Genomic DNA, 15,463 nt, shown 5'->3' with positions numbered 1-15,463 from the left:
AGTAAGTCATATCATATTTTAAAATTGTTTTATTACATTTAAATTTTAACTTTGAAAAAATTCTTTAACATTTTTTAGATTAGATTGTATGAAAGTTTTTTTAATCAATATTTCAAATAACAAATAACACAATGTAATCCATCAAAAGAATTTCAAGATTTTTTGAGATTCTCAAAACCAAACATTAACAAGAGACGCAATGCGTCATAGTTCCTGCCTAACACATAATGGTTGTAGAGGTGTAGATGAGTGAAAATCTAAATTAACATTATGAATGCATTAATTTTTGCTTAGAAATGCACTTGTGATCTGATAGGATTGCTCATATTTTGTTGTTAAATTCTCATCCTAGAAATGCACTTGTGATCTGATAGGATGGCTCATATTTTGTTGTTAAGTTCTTGTGCTATATTATTACATCTTTGGGCATTTAAGCCCAAGAATAAGAGGCCAAAGTTCCCAATATGACACTAAGTACTTAATATCATACTATGATCAATACATATGCTTTAGACAAATTTGCACCTTCTGAGTCGACAACTTAAATTATGTGCAATGAGGAAAGATATCCATACCAATATTTAAATTATAGAACTTGAAGAAGTGATGAAGCATTTGGAGTATCACATTATATGTTTAAGCATACTATGCATGCTACTAGACAACCATAAGTAGTTGGAATAACTCCCCCAACTATGTATTATTCTCATCTTGATTATCAAATGGAACTCACACTATTTTTAATCATTAGCACTGGACAAAAACTAAGATAAAGATATAGATAGAGATAAATAATAGTATACAACAATAACAACATAAACATACATACAGAGGAAAAAAGGATAGATAATATAGAGGAGGAAGAGGAAGATAGAAAATAATAAGATAGAGTGATACCAACATAAGTTGTGTGTGTGAGAGAGAGAATTAACTATAATTATTTTTCTTAATAAAACAAATAGTCAAAATAAAATCATGGTTATAATAAAGAATTAAATATATTATATTTTAATTAATAAAACTAAGAATTTAATTTTTATATTAAAACTCACATTTTTATAAGAACAAATGAAATGTGTTGAAATATAAAAATATTTTATAAGTAAAACTAATTGTTTAATTTTACATAATTAGAGAAGGTTTACTATTTAATGTTTTGTATTTCCAAATTTTTAATAAAATTAAGTAATTTTTAATTATGAAATGATATCTATATAATTTAATATGTACATTTATAAATAATAAATAGATGTAATACATATAAATTTGATGTTGATTAAATATGATGTAATAAATAAGAAATAAAATATAATTATTTAATTTTAATACATAGTTTATAAAAACCTAATAATAATTTAAATATCTTTTAGAATTGAATTATTTCTATTTTGTGGTTATTTCTTTAGTATGTTTTTTGATATAAAATATAATTATTAATTTAATATTAAAATATATATTTAAGTTTTAAATGTATTTAAACTAAATGATAAATTGTTTAAATAAAAAATATTAATAAAAAAAAATATAATTTAAAAATTGTAACACTTATCAATTATACATATTACAAACACTATTATAAAATATAATTAAAATATAATATTCTTTAATTTATATTTATAAAAGTAAAACAATAGTAATAATTTAACCACTTTTATTAAAAAAGCAAAGTTTTAAAAAAATTAGAAGACATGTTGTGTGAGGTGGAAGATAAAATGATTTGAAAAAAAAAAAATCTTACCAACTTGTCACAAATGTGAAAAAAATAAAGTTATAATTAATACATTCATTAATTAATGCAAGATGAAGTTGTTAGAAAATATTTGTATTTTTTGTTGAAAAAAATTAATTTTCTCCTCCACCAAAAATAGTATGGACCAATAGAATAGATGAAAAATATGATTTATAAAATACTGCAAAATTAGAAAAAAAATAAACATTTGAAATCTCATATAATGTTTTAAATTCTTGAATTTGATTGGTTAGTGTTAATGTCATATTTGGATTGACATGAATACGTGTAAGTAAGTATTCCGTGAGAGGAACTAATAATAAGTTAACCCAATTTCTCTAAAACACCCTCCTTTAAAAAAAAACGTCATTCAAGATATTAACATAATAATAATATTCGCCCCACACCCCCCCCCCCCCCCAAAAAAAAAACCGTTACGCCTCTCATAGGACCAGAGGCTGCTAATACTCGTGACCTAAATCGCTCGTTCCCTCATAAAACAGGGTATATCCCAAGCTTATGACAGTCAGGTGCAAGCCTACAAACTTCAGCAGAAGACAGGGAATACTTATGGAATAAATTGAAATATTGTACGATTTCATCACGTCCCCAACATAATCTGAAAACTTCAAAAGGCTCAAGAATATTGTAGGATTTCATCACGTCCCCAACATAATCTGAAAACTTCAAAAGGCTTAAGCTAGTACAGAAGAACACTCGAGCAAGAGGAGCTGGATAAGTTTGGCTCGAATATATTCTATATAAGAATCTCAATCTCTTCTTGTTATGTGATGATCTTATTTAATCCGTAAAGGAGTGTTCAAAGAAGAACTTCAAAATGTGGTATTTGTGTTATTTTTATCACAGGCTCTTGGATTACAGGAGACCTGAGGTGGAAGCATTAACTAAGCTTTTTGGCGGCTCTGCTAAATTTGAGTGGAAACTTCCGCAACATCATCACCTTGACTCACCTTTCCACTTCATTTGGCTTCCCTCAGAAGACATCGCCTCAAAGGTAGCTAATCGAAGTAAGTAAGCTCTATCATTCACTTTTCATTTGCAGGTTTCATTAAATGGAGACAAATTTAATGCAACTTGCTGTAGATTTTTTCCTTATCAATATGAATTTCTTTCTACGTCTTCGTTTTTTTACCGTGAAAACCCATGTCATTGCAGCAGTTTACTGGTGGTTAGGTAAACTTGAGTTGCTTTTAGGAGGATAAATATCCTGATGCCTTTTGCATTCCGCAGGCATCGGGTACAGGAATCATAGATATTTTTATTTGGGGACACATTGTCTTTTCCATTATCTCTTTTGGTAATGGACTATTGAGTTAGTTGTAAATGATCATTGTAAATCTATAACTTTTATCCACCTGTTATCGTATTTGCGGTTGATCATTCTCCAATTAATTCTGGAAAAAATGACATTTTAGCGACAAATAATCTTAAGGAAACAAAGTTCTGTTGGTCACGGTGTATTAAGAACATGGAGAGATAGCCATGATGAGCACCGTTGAGGCTCCCTTGGGTCTACCTTTAAGTTGAAATGGTAACTGAGACGGGTGATGTAGGCAGGTGTTGCGAACGCAATTTTGAAATAGGATACATGTGAATATAATTAGGGGTATGGATATATTGCATTTAAATTTAGTCAGCACGAGATGCGGTTACAGGTATGTAAAGGGGGACTGAGATGAAGTCCCTTGCCCTGACCTTGAATTTCACCATGGTCAAGATGGTTGCAATCCTTGAGGTTCATGACTAAGAACAGTTGTAAACTGTGTTCTTCCAATTCGTTTACACACTCCTGGGATCTGACTGAGTATGCGTGCAAGTTATTGTAAAATAATGGCAGAAAATATAAACGTGTTTACGGTTGCCTCTAAATTTGATCGGAGATCAGAAATTGATGGGATGAGTGGTTTTTGATAATTTTAAACAGGGATTTATAGGGGTCCTTTCCTATGAACAAACAAGATACATTACAAGCAAAAATGTAAATAGGCTGAGCCCATTAGATATATAACATAATTTCATAAGTAAGAAGAACTCATTAAAGAAACTTTCATTCTTCAAAAATAACTGCCAATTGAGAAAGCTGATAAATAGTATGAGAGCACGGTCCACCATCATTAAACTGGAGAAGTTACACCCTGCCCATAAACACCACCTGATGCATCATCATTGGAGAAATAGTACACCCAAACTCCTTTGGAACAAGCTGCAAATTCTTCATCAGGCAATGCCAGTTGGAGAAATTGACCCCATAAACAACCTTTGCTGTGTAAACAAGCCGAACAAATCATGATCCAGTGAGGGAATGGTGTGTGTACTTGTGATCTCCAATGAGCCTTGACCATGAGTCCCCCAAATTTTTTAACCACTTTGTACAAAACTGCACAAAAGGCCTGAATCTTCTTTAATTTGTGAGAAATTGAGAGGAATACCTTATCGAAGTTTTTTTTTATTAATTGTTTGATACTGACTTTAGAGAACCCTTATGAGTTGACAAAGACATCCCAATTGGATGTGAATCAATAAAGGCGGGCACTTTTGAAAGCAATAAGCTATCCATCTAATTTCTAATGTTGTTATTCATGTTGGGTCCTGAAATTGATTCTCACACTTCCAGAGGGATCAGTCCACTCCAAGACTAGGGAAAGATTTTTCTTGAAGGACGAATAGATATATTCATCAACAAAGAGTTGGCGATGACAGACCAATTGTTGAGAGTTGATATTATCTTCTTCACTTTTGATTCAGATAGACCTATAAGGGTATAACTAGAGGTATCCTTAACAACATTGAGGACAATTGTAAATAGATAAATTTCTGACATAGTTGTAGTATCTAGTGTATGTTTGGTCTGTTAGAAACTCATGTCAGAATTTACATGGGATAGTGTGCAAGCTAAAGTAATAATTCACGTAGTATTATGTTTGTTAGTAATATTAAATTAGCAGTTAGTTTTATTGATCATATGTAGAATTCTATTGTTGTATGGGAGTATCTTTGATTGAGCTCTAATAATATGTAACTTGTTCCTATATATAGGAACCCAAACTCGTATAAACTTGTAACATGAATTGATTGAAAGATTGAAACAAAACATGATTGGAATACTATTCAGCTTCTATATTTCTATGCCTATGTTGATAGGCATGATTAGAGGGAATAGAGATCTATTAGAATCACCTATATTGGATCGTGGGAGATCTTTTTCATTGATGAGGTCAATATTGTTAAAGCCATAATATCATATCATATCATGCCAACTAGGGTTTGCATATAATTAACAGTTTGAGAGTGCTGCCAGACCAGGAGGGTCATTGAACTGATGGAAGCGTAACATTTTTCATATCTTCAGTGCATTGCTAAATGTTTTGTTTGGGCTAGACATAGTTTTGAAGATCAGTAATCTCTACAAGCCATTGAAGCCCGTAATCTTTAGAAGCCCATAATCATTTGTCATCAAAGGTGCATTCATCTTTTTGTACCCATGATGTAGGAGTTTGGATTGTGCATCCAATAAGATGTTCTTTATTTCTGATCAGTTCTTGCTACATTTTATTGGAGGGCTGTGGCAGTTGATTGGTGCATATTTCTCTTCCATGACTGGCTGGTGCTATTGGTACATCTATTTTGATTACCATCAGTGTCCAGAAAACCATTTGTGGCCATGATTGGGACAAAGTCAATCATCTCTAGTTAATGTATTCCGAGTACTTTGTCCTAGGAAATCATATATTTAGCTTAGTGTTGATGTCATCACAACTCTCTTATAGAGCCTAGTTCTCACACGTAGTGGAATGCATCTTTACTTCACGAGGACTAATATCAAAAATAAAAAAAGGAGGTTAGTGCAATCAATAACTGCTTCCTCAGCAAAGATTCATTTAGAAGCTTCTTATTTGCAATTTTTGTTTACTTAAGGATTGATGTTGATAGGTTTTTAGTGGGTCAAGTTGTATAGTTTCTTACACAAATATTCCATGCGAGTTTAAATGTCCAATACAAATATTGTATGCTGCTCAAAGTCAAGTTTCAGTGTCTATTTTTTACTCTTCAATGTATGTCAAAAATAAAAACTATGTCAAATTGTAGTCATAGCGCATGATCGGTAGTACCCGACTCTCCTAAGAAGTTAATGTCATTAGTGAGAGATATTATTTTCTCATAACTGATGAAATGAGCCTCAAAAGACAAATTTGCTAAGCAAGTAACAGATCTATTGGAAACAGGAGGCAACTGAGGAAGGAGGACAACTAGTGTCCTCTCGTCAGTCATAATAATGGGGCTGCTCATTAGCGTTGGTAACATTTTATTTTCAGTATGCAGTGTGATATGATTTTCTTTTCAGTGTTCTTGGTTCTATGAATAAGTGAAATTTCACATTGTGGGGGGCTGTGTCACAAGGTTCGCCGAATTTTCGGCTCTAGGTTCGAAATTTGGCGAACCTAAAAGATAAATAAAAAATTCATATAAATTTGGCTCAAATTTGTCTTAAGTTGCAGGTCATTGTTTCTATTGTAGGTCGTAGGTTGTCGTGTTTGTAATTGTGAGTGCAGGTCGCAGGTCATGGTCGTGGGTTACAAATCTTTGCTTTCCTGTCTACTTTCAGGGAATTAACCTCTGCTTCCTATGTGCTTTCAGCATCTCTTCAATGCCCTGCAAGGAACGAAATCTATGAAAACTTGGCTTCTTTCATTCCTCTCCATCGACAATGGCATTTGAAGAAAACTTGCATTCGCATCCATTCCTCTCCCTCGACAGTTTGGGCATGATTATGTTGTTTTTCAATGTTCAAAGATTATTTAATTTTAGGTTTTGGTTCATAGTTTTAAATTTTTATTATAGTATGTTTAATGTTTTGAAAATATTTAACTTTAGATTTACTTAATAATTATAATTTTTTATTATCGAATGTTTTGTTATTGTTATTATTAATTTATTTCTGTTATTAATTTTATGTTCTTTATTAAATATTAAAAAATGTTAATATTATATAATCATAAATATCATATATTTATAATTAAATATGTCAATGCTTATATTATTTTATATTATTTTATCAATTATTAAAATATATTAATAAAAATAGCATATACTTATACTTTTTTGAAAATTACATTAGGCGAATTTAATGTCGATTTTTTTTGAATTTTTTTGACATGTCGAACTTCATCCAAATTTCATAGTCGTTGAACTCAAACTTGAACTCGAACCTTGTGACTTAGGTGGGGGGGACAATGCACGATGTTCCGTTCATAGTTTGTAGTATCTAAATTTTTTGATGTAAAAGCCAGTGGCGAACAATATTACGAGGTAATTGGTAAATACTTGCTTATTAATAACAGAGACCGAAAGGTCAATTTATACAAAAGGAAGAGACGATGTTTCCTTAGGAAACGATCGTAAAGAATAGAAACATTCTATTCCAGAGAAAGCAAAAAACGAAAGCAAACTAAAGCTAAAGATATTTACAAGATAACCATTAACTAATAATAGACGTCTTATCTATTATTGTAATACCCTCCCTTAATGGTTAATCTATCTAACACACCAAGCTGTCCTCTGAATTTGACAAACTTATCAGGACCAAGAGGCTTGGTGAGAATGTCTGCAGTCTGATCTGAGGTAGGAACATACTGCAGATCTATAGTCCCGTCTTCAACCAGCTGTCGTATGTAATGACAATGAACATCCACATGCTTGGTTCGTTCATGGAAGACTGGATTCCGTGCTAACTTGATAACGCCTTCGTTATCAACAAACAGAGTAGTCGGTCCTGCTGGTGACATCTGCATATCCCCAAGCATCCGACGAAGCCAGACAGCTTCACATCCTGCCTTAACAGTCCCTCTATATTCAGCCTCTGTAGAAGAGAGAGAAACTGCCTGCTGCTTCTTGCTGGTCCATGTGACTGCACTGGATCCCAAACTGAACACATATCCAGATGTTGACTTTTTATCATCAACAGAGCCTGCCCAATCTGAATCTGTGAACCCACTGAGTTTAGGATTAGAACTCCGAGAATACAGAAGTCCATAATCAGAAGTGCCTTTCACATAACGAAGCACACGCTTTGCTGCCATCCAATGATCAGCCTTAGGAGCTGTCATAAAGCGTGAAATATAGCTGACTGCGAAGCTGATATCAGGCCTAGTAGTAGATAGGTAGATGAGGCTGCCTACTAGTTGCCTATACGTAGTATCATCAACGGAAGGAGAATCAGACTTGGCTGATAACTTGAGACCTTTCTCCATAGGTGTAGATGCAGGTTTGCAATCCTGCATTCGGAATTTGTCTAACAAGGCTCTGGCATATTTGGACTGAGAGATGAATATACCAGAAGATTGTTGCCAAACTTCAACACCTAAGCAATAATGCATGAGCCCAAGGTCAGTCATATCAAAAGACTGGCATAAGTGTTGTTTGATTCCCTAAATCAAAGATGCCGAACTGCCAGTGATGATCAGATCATCCACATAGATAACCAGAAGGATGATGTCACTGTCAGTAGTCTTGATGTACAGATTTGAGTCTGAAGAACTCCTCTTGAAGCCTTGATCACTGAGGTACGTATCAATCTTGATGTACCATGCCCGAGGGGCCTGCTTCAAACCATAGAGAGCTTTTACCAATCTGAGAACCTGATGGTCTTTACCAGCAACCTTGAAACCAGGAGGCTGCATCATGTAGACCTCTTCATGGAGATCACCATTCAGGAAAGCACTCTTTACGTCCATCTGATGGACCTTCCAGCCAAACTGTGCTGCCATGGCTAGGACTAATCTGATGGTGCTCATCTTTGCAGTAGGAGCAAAGGTCTCCTCATAATCAATGCCCTGACGCTGAGAAAAGCCCTTTGCCACTAAACGAGCTTTGTACTTATCCAAAGTCCCATCTGATTTGTATTTGATTTTGTAGACCCATTTGCAGCTAATGGGTTTCTTCCCTGGGGGAAGATCAGAAAGAACCCAAGTGTTGTTCTTCAACAGGCTCTGGTGTTCAGATTGCATGGCCTGTTCCCACTCTGGAATTCCTTAGCCTCGGAATATGTTTGAGGTTCAAACACACTGTGAATGTTGGCCATAAGAGCAAAGTTAACAGAATCTATAGTTTTGCTCTTTTTCCAAGTAGTTCTCCCATCAATGAGCTCATCATCATGAAGATCAGCAAGTGTCTTAGCCCACCACTTAGGCCGGAGAGGAGAATGACCAACAGTAGTACTAGGAGATGCTTGATCAGCAGGATCCTGATCAGAAGAATCTGGATCAAACTCAGGTGAAGCATCTTCAAAACGAGGTGATCCTGCAGGAGAAGCCGGAGGTGGCTGTACAGGTATCACTGGCAGGACTGGAGCTGTAAGAGCTACTGGAGCCCTCCCATCAGGTGGACCTAATGGAAGCCGAACTCCCAAATCATGAACCTGCATAGGCTGGTCTGCTGGATCAAGAACAGGAGAAACAGGCATGAATGGTCCTCGCTGCTCATCAAAGACTACATCGCGGCTGTATATGAGACGAGATGTCTCAACATCAATAAGGCGGTAGGCTTTGTGAAGACTGCTATATCCAGCAAGCATCAGTTTCTGACTCTTGGCATCCAACTTGGTGCGTGAAGCATCAGGGATCCAAACAAAAGCAAGAGAGCCAAAAACCTTCAGGTGACTGATTTTGGGCTTGCGACCTGACCAGGCCTCTTCTGGAGTTTTACCTTTGACCGCCACTGTGGGTGACCGGTTCAACAGATAAACTGCAGTGTTAACTGCTTCTGCCCAAAAACGCTTCAGAACATGTCTGTGTTCGAGCATGGAACGAGCCATCTCGGTGATTGTCCTGTTCCGACGTTCAATTACACTGTTCTGTTGTGGCGTGTGGGGTGTGGTGAACTGGCGTTGGATGCCATGTGTATCCAAGAAGCTGGAGAAAACATTAGAACAAAATTCCCCTCCATTGTCTGATCTAAGAGAAATAATAGATTTCCCAAACTCTTTTTCAACTAAGGGTTTAAACTTCTGAAATACAATAAATGCATCGGATTTCTTTTTAAGGAAATACACCCACATTTTTCTACTGAAATCATCTACAAACAACAGAAAATACTTGTACCCAAGAACAGAAGGAGTGGCCATAGGGCCGTAGATATCAGCATGAACAAGCTGAAGTACTTGAGAAGCTCGCCAAGAATCGCCATTGGGGAAAGGTGTGCGATGTTGCTTCCCAGCCTGACATGCGTCACAAACTCCAAGGTGTTGGGTTTGAATCTCTGGCAAACCAAGAACAAGCTCATCCTAAGTAAGTTGTGAGAGATAATGCACATTTAAGTGCCCATATCGCTGATGCCAAAGTGAGCTGATGGAAGATCGCCGAGCAGCCATAGCTAAGTCCTGAGAATCACCAGAATCAGTAAGTCTGAAAAGACCATGATCCTCAAGACCAACTGCAATAGTAGACTTAGTCGCCCGATCAGTGATGGTGCACTGATGTGAACTGAAGGTGACTGCCAAGTGTGGAGAATGTCGCAGCAACTGACTGACCGAGAGTAGATTTAGTTCCATCCCTGGAACGTAGTACACATCAAGGAATATGACCTTCCTCCCAACAGACTGAATTTGAATGTTGCCTTTACCAACAACCGTGTACTCTTCTCCACCACCAAAGATAACAGAATCTGAATAAGGCTGGTAGTCAGTAAACCAGTCTCTGCGGTGAGTGAAATGTCGAGAGGCACCTGAATCAATGTACCAGGCAGATGACTGTACATGATCTGCGGGTCTTTTAGCCATGAAGGCATAAAAGGCAGATTCCACCTACTCAGTGTGCTCTGCACTGTTCGCTTTGGGTTGCGAACCTGATTGCTTAGACTGGGCAGCTAAGCGTTTCCGACATGCAACCTTCATGTGACCATACTTGTGGCAATAGTTGCATTGAATGTTCTTCTTTTTGGTACCATCGGATGCTGGAGCAGAAGACTTCTGCTGAGATGGTTGCTGAAACTTGCCCTTATCCTTCTGAAAGGATTTCGCAGCAAAGGCTTGCTCAGTGGAGGTGGAACTGGAGCTGCTACCGAATTGTTGTTTCCACCGATCTTGCTGAAGTAGCAGGGTGCAGAGATCAGTGAACTTTAGATCAACACCAGTAGATGTGATGTTGAGAGTCTCGATAAATTGCTCATAGGAATTTGGTAAACTCCGAAGAGTGATTACCACAATATCCTCTTCCTCCATCTTGTGACTGATGGCAAGTTACTGATCACGGATTTCCTGAATCCGATTCAGGTGTGCCTGGAGCGAGGTGCGCTCATCCATGACAATAGAAAACAGAGTGTTTTTCAGAAAGAAGGCTCTGCTCTTGTCGGAAGTCTCATGAAGACCTTTGAGATGTGTCCAGATTTCGGCCGCTGTCTTGCCGGATGGAATCTGAGAAAGTTGGTCATCAGCTACGGAGAGTTTGAGAAGCATTACTACCTCTCGATTGTTCAGATCCCATGTATCTTGATCAGGACCCGGAGAAGTCGGACGCTGCTTAACACCCAGAACAAGTTGATCGGTGTTTCGATATTCGAAGATTGCGATGATGCGCTGCTTCCAGGTTCCATAATTGCGACCATTGAATTTGGAATTATGCTCGAGCAGAATATTTGTCAGAGATGCCATGGCACGTTTTTCAATGAAAAATTGTGAAAATCTGTGAAGGCACGTTCTTCGAGGCAAAAATACGGAAGACCGAGAAGAATCAGAGAATGACCCAAAAGAGAGCTCGAAAAACCCAGAAGGAATCTGCTGCGTTTTCTGAATCCGCTAGCTCGAAAATTGAGGCACAAAAATCGAGGCACCCAGAAAAACGGACAACAACCCAGTTGAGCTCTCGAAAAACCCACCAAGAATCTGCAAACAAAAGATTTTTTCGACCCCAAAAATTAGGGTTTCGAAAAAAAACGGCCCTAGCTGAAAAAAGCTTGAAAAAACTTCAGATTTCTTGATGAAAAATGGTCGAATCTGCTTCCCAGAGCACGATGATAGACTGAGACGGTTAAGAGCATGAAGATTTGATACAGAAACATGCAGATTTTCACCCCAAAAACGCGAGTCTTCAAAAAATGGCCACGATTTCCACGCGATTTGCAGACCCGTAATTCGGGTATTTCTCCAAGCAGAAAAACCCTAGGTGGGTTTTGGAGAAATTAGCTGAAATAATTTTGGAAAAATTTAAACAAATAATTTCAAGAAGAAATTATAAATTTTCCCGAAAAAATTTAAGTATTTAGCTCTGATACCATATTACGAGGTAATTGGTAAATACTTGCTTATTAATAACAGAGACCGAAAGGTCAATTTATACAAAAGGAAGAGACGATGTTTCCTTAGGAAACGATCGTAAAGAATAGAAACATTCTATTCCAGAGAAAGCAAAAAACGAAAGCAAACTAAAGCTAAAGATATTTACAAGATAACCATTAACTAATAATAGACGTCTTATCTATTATTGTAATAAACAAAAGCACCGGAATAAGTTAGTTCATGGATCTTGGAAGGGTTTGTGGGAGGATCCAAAAAACCAAACAAGTTGGACAATTGATGGGTTCTTCTTCACATCAAGGTTTGTGGTAAGCATGTTTAAAACCATGGGAGGGAAGAGACTTTTGATTGAATTAATATCACAAGTGACGAGGGTGGAGAATTGGACATTGTCGATATTGTAAACAATTTTAGTGGAGAGCAGCTGGCTACAAAGAACCCTTGGCTGTCGGACTTCTTGGAAGTATGATTGGTTGGTGACGAGTTCAGGGCAATGAGAGTGGGACAAGTTCTCATATGTAGGTGACAATGTGCAACAAGTTCCAATTAGCAGCATGCAGACCTAAAAGTATGCAAAGGCACGCGATTCTCTTTCCAACTTGTGTGATGTTCTTTCTCACCATGGGGGGAGGGAGTATTAGGAATTCACTTTAGTATTCACATGGGTTAGATTGTGTGAGGTAAAGTAATAACTTACGTCGTAATTATGTTTGTTAGCAATATTATCAGTAAGCTTTGTTGATCATATGTATATTTCTATTGTTGTACGGGAGTATGCTTGTTTGAGTTGGTGAAACTTAAAGCAACTCAAATAATTAATGAGTTGTTCCTATAATGTAGGAACCTAAACTCCCATAGACACAACATCATTGTAGTATTATTCAGCTTCTTTATGTCTATGCCTATATTTTAATATGGCCCCAAAAGTAGTTATTAGACTGGGGACTAACATTTTGCACATATAACCTCTTTTAAGCTGAGGAGTACATTTAAAACATGATTTGCCAAGGAAAAAAGCTCTTGATGTGATTTGGAGATTTTTCCATGGGATCAAATACTAAATCATGAAATGCATACAAATTAACTTCCTAGTCTTAAACCATTGGTTAAAATTTCTTTTGTTTCATTTTTGGTGCATGGGGGTAGTTATTTCTAGGATTGGTGCCTTGTATTGGGCTGCCGAGCTATAGTTTACAAGAAGAAACAACTCATAGAGATAACTAAAGATATATGATATCAACAACTAATGTGTAATGATCCGCGTACGACATCAACAGCTAAACATGCTTAATGGTCTCTCTTTAAACTCCAAAAATCCATATGCAATATTAAAACACCCATTACAAATGCAATAACTTAGAATGTTGAGGCATTCATCAAATCTGTAACACATGAAGTTCCTACAAATATGGAAAGAGAAAACCTTTGGCTAGAATTTTGTCTTAATTCATCACTAAGGATTTTTTCTAAGATCTACAAATGACCAAGGAGACATTTAGTTGTTACTATCTGCTACAAATGAGCTACCTCTCTAAGACTCAAACTATGCTGCTCAACAGGCAACTAAACTTGTAGTAGTTGAAACCCTAGACTTTTCTTAGTACTTGTATTTGTGTGAAAATGGGGAAATAATTGGTTGTTCTGTAAACTGAGTTCTTATTTATAGCATCTTGTGTGGTTGTTGAATTGCTTGCAGGAATATAAATGAGAACTCGTAGCCATTAATATGGTGTGCAAAGCTAACTCAAATCTGGCAAAATTTGCTGAAACGGTGACTTTGGTTTGGCATGGGGTTACCTTCATTTAAAACTTCAACCTCATTATTCATGGTGTCTTGTTGTCTTGGCCATCTGTCATTGGTTTTAAAGTTGGATTTATCCCCTTAGGATGAACAGGGTTTTTTGAGTAGGAAAGACCAATGTAGTAGTTGTAGGAGTTAAATCAGGCGGTAATGTCATTTCAAGGAAGATCTAGTGAATGTTTGGGACCATTTGGAAGAAATGTAGAAGTTCTATGAGGAATTAGAGGTGAGAAAGGGGGATGCAAGATTTCCTTGTGGAATAGAACATTTAAATTGGGCATTTGAAATGGAGTTCAAAAGCAGCTTAAAATCTTGTAGGGTAGGTGAAGGAGTGGATTAAAAGAATGGAGGAAGTTGTGGGAAAATATCCAGCATTGGACATTAGGATGAGATGTCCAAGTGGGAAATTGGTTGTTTGGAAGTTTAGTTTAACGAGGCACAAGAAGAAATAACAGGCAAAGGGTAAATGGTGAGTGTTTTGTGAGACTTCAATGCAAAACTGGACATTTGAAGTAGACATTTGTGGAAGCCCAGTAAACACATCCACAAAAGAATGAATTTGGAGGGAATGTGGGGAAAAGTAAAAGGACAAGATCTTGTAATGTGAGATTGGAGGTAAGAATCTGTCATGAGGATGGAAGCTTGAAAGTTTGGTGAGATTCCACAAATAGATCAAAAAGAGGATAGAGAAAACTTTACAGGAAATCTATGTGTAATTGGATGTTGGAGTAGGATATGGAATAGGGGTCCAGATGCCTAGATACACGAAGGAATCTTGCAAAGAGCAATGGAAAGAAATGCAAAATTGGTAGTGAGGAAGGACTGGAGGTCAGGAGGAGAGACAAATATCCAAATCTCTATAAAAACCTTGCAATCAATCAATTGGAAAGGAAATAGAAGGAATAGAGGAAGTGACAGGCCTTGTAGAATTTTTTAAATGGACCCGTACATTGGAACTAGATATTGGACAAGAGGGAAATTTCCAAATACCCACTAAAGGAACACAGCTTTGTATAAACACTAGAATATGATGTAGAATGCCCCATATTTAGATTTTTCTTGGATTTTGGCAACCCCCAACATATGATAGAGATATAAGGGATAACGAGGAATAATATATATGCAATTTTGACCAAGGGGAACCCATTTGGAATTCTCCCATATTAGTTATAAATGATGAGTAAAATAAGGTCTCAATGTACAAAGGGGACTGGCCTCAACTAAACTGTCTATTTTAGCAATGTTGTACTGGATCCCAGCAATTGGCAGCCTTTGCATCAAACAATTCTACCATACTGTGGCCTTTGCTGGAAACCACTTTGTGAGAGCTATGGCCATCCCCAAGTTACATTTTTTGAAACTTGTTGGCTGCAGGGTCAAAGCAGTGAAAGTGTCACTTATCCAAAACAATACTCTTGCAGAATGTAATTCTCTCCTACCAGTTATAAGTGATGGATGAAATAAAGTGTCAGTGCACGAAGGGGATTGGTCCCAAGTAAATTTTGCAATGCCAAATTGAGTCCCAATTCCCAAGAATCCACACCATTTACACACAATATTTTTAAACAATCCTACCATATTGTGGGCTTTCTGTAACCCACTTTTTGAGAGCGATGTTTATCTTTCT

The 15,463-nt window shown here is 36.7% G+C and overlaps 1 protein-coding gene across 1 annotated transcript in view; it reads left to right on the top strand.

Moving 5' to 3' along the window:
* Window positions 1-2,253: 2,253 nt before the first annotated feature.
* Window positions 2,254-15,463, top strand: part of TRM11 (tRNA modification 11 protein) — a 112,554-nt gene continuing 99,344 nt past the window's right edge. The window contains exon 1 of the mRNA XM_089829732.1: window positions 2,254-2,757. Coding sequence (XP_089685858.1) covers window positions 2,568-2,757 — 190 coding nt within the window. The 5' untranslated portion in view covers window positions 2,254-2,567. The remainder of the gene's footprint in view (window positions 2,758-15,463) is intronic.

The sequence above is a fragment of the Cupressus sempervirens genome, chromosome 5 (assembly GCF_028749045.1).
Source record: "Cupressus sempervirens isolate cs-2001-9-10 chromosome 5, ASM2874904v1, whole genome shotgun sequence".
NCBI classification, from domain to species: Eukaryota; Viridiplantae; Streptophyta; class Pinopsida; order Cupressales; family Cupressaceae; genus Cupressus; species Cupressus sempervirens.
Note: the sequence above shows the minus strand (reverse complement) of the source record. Positions and strands in the feature narration are given on the sequence as shown.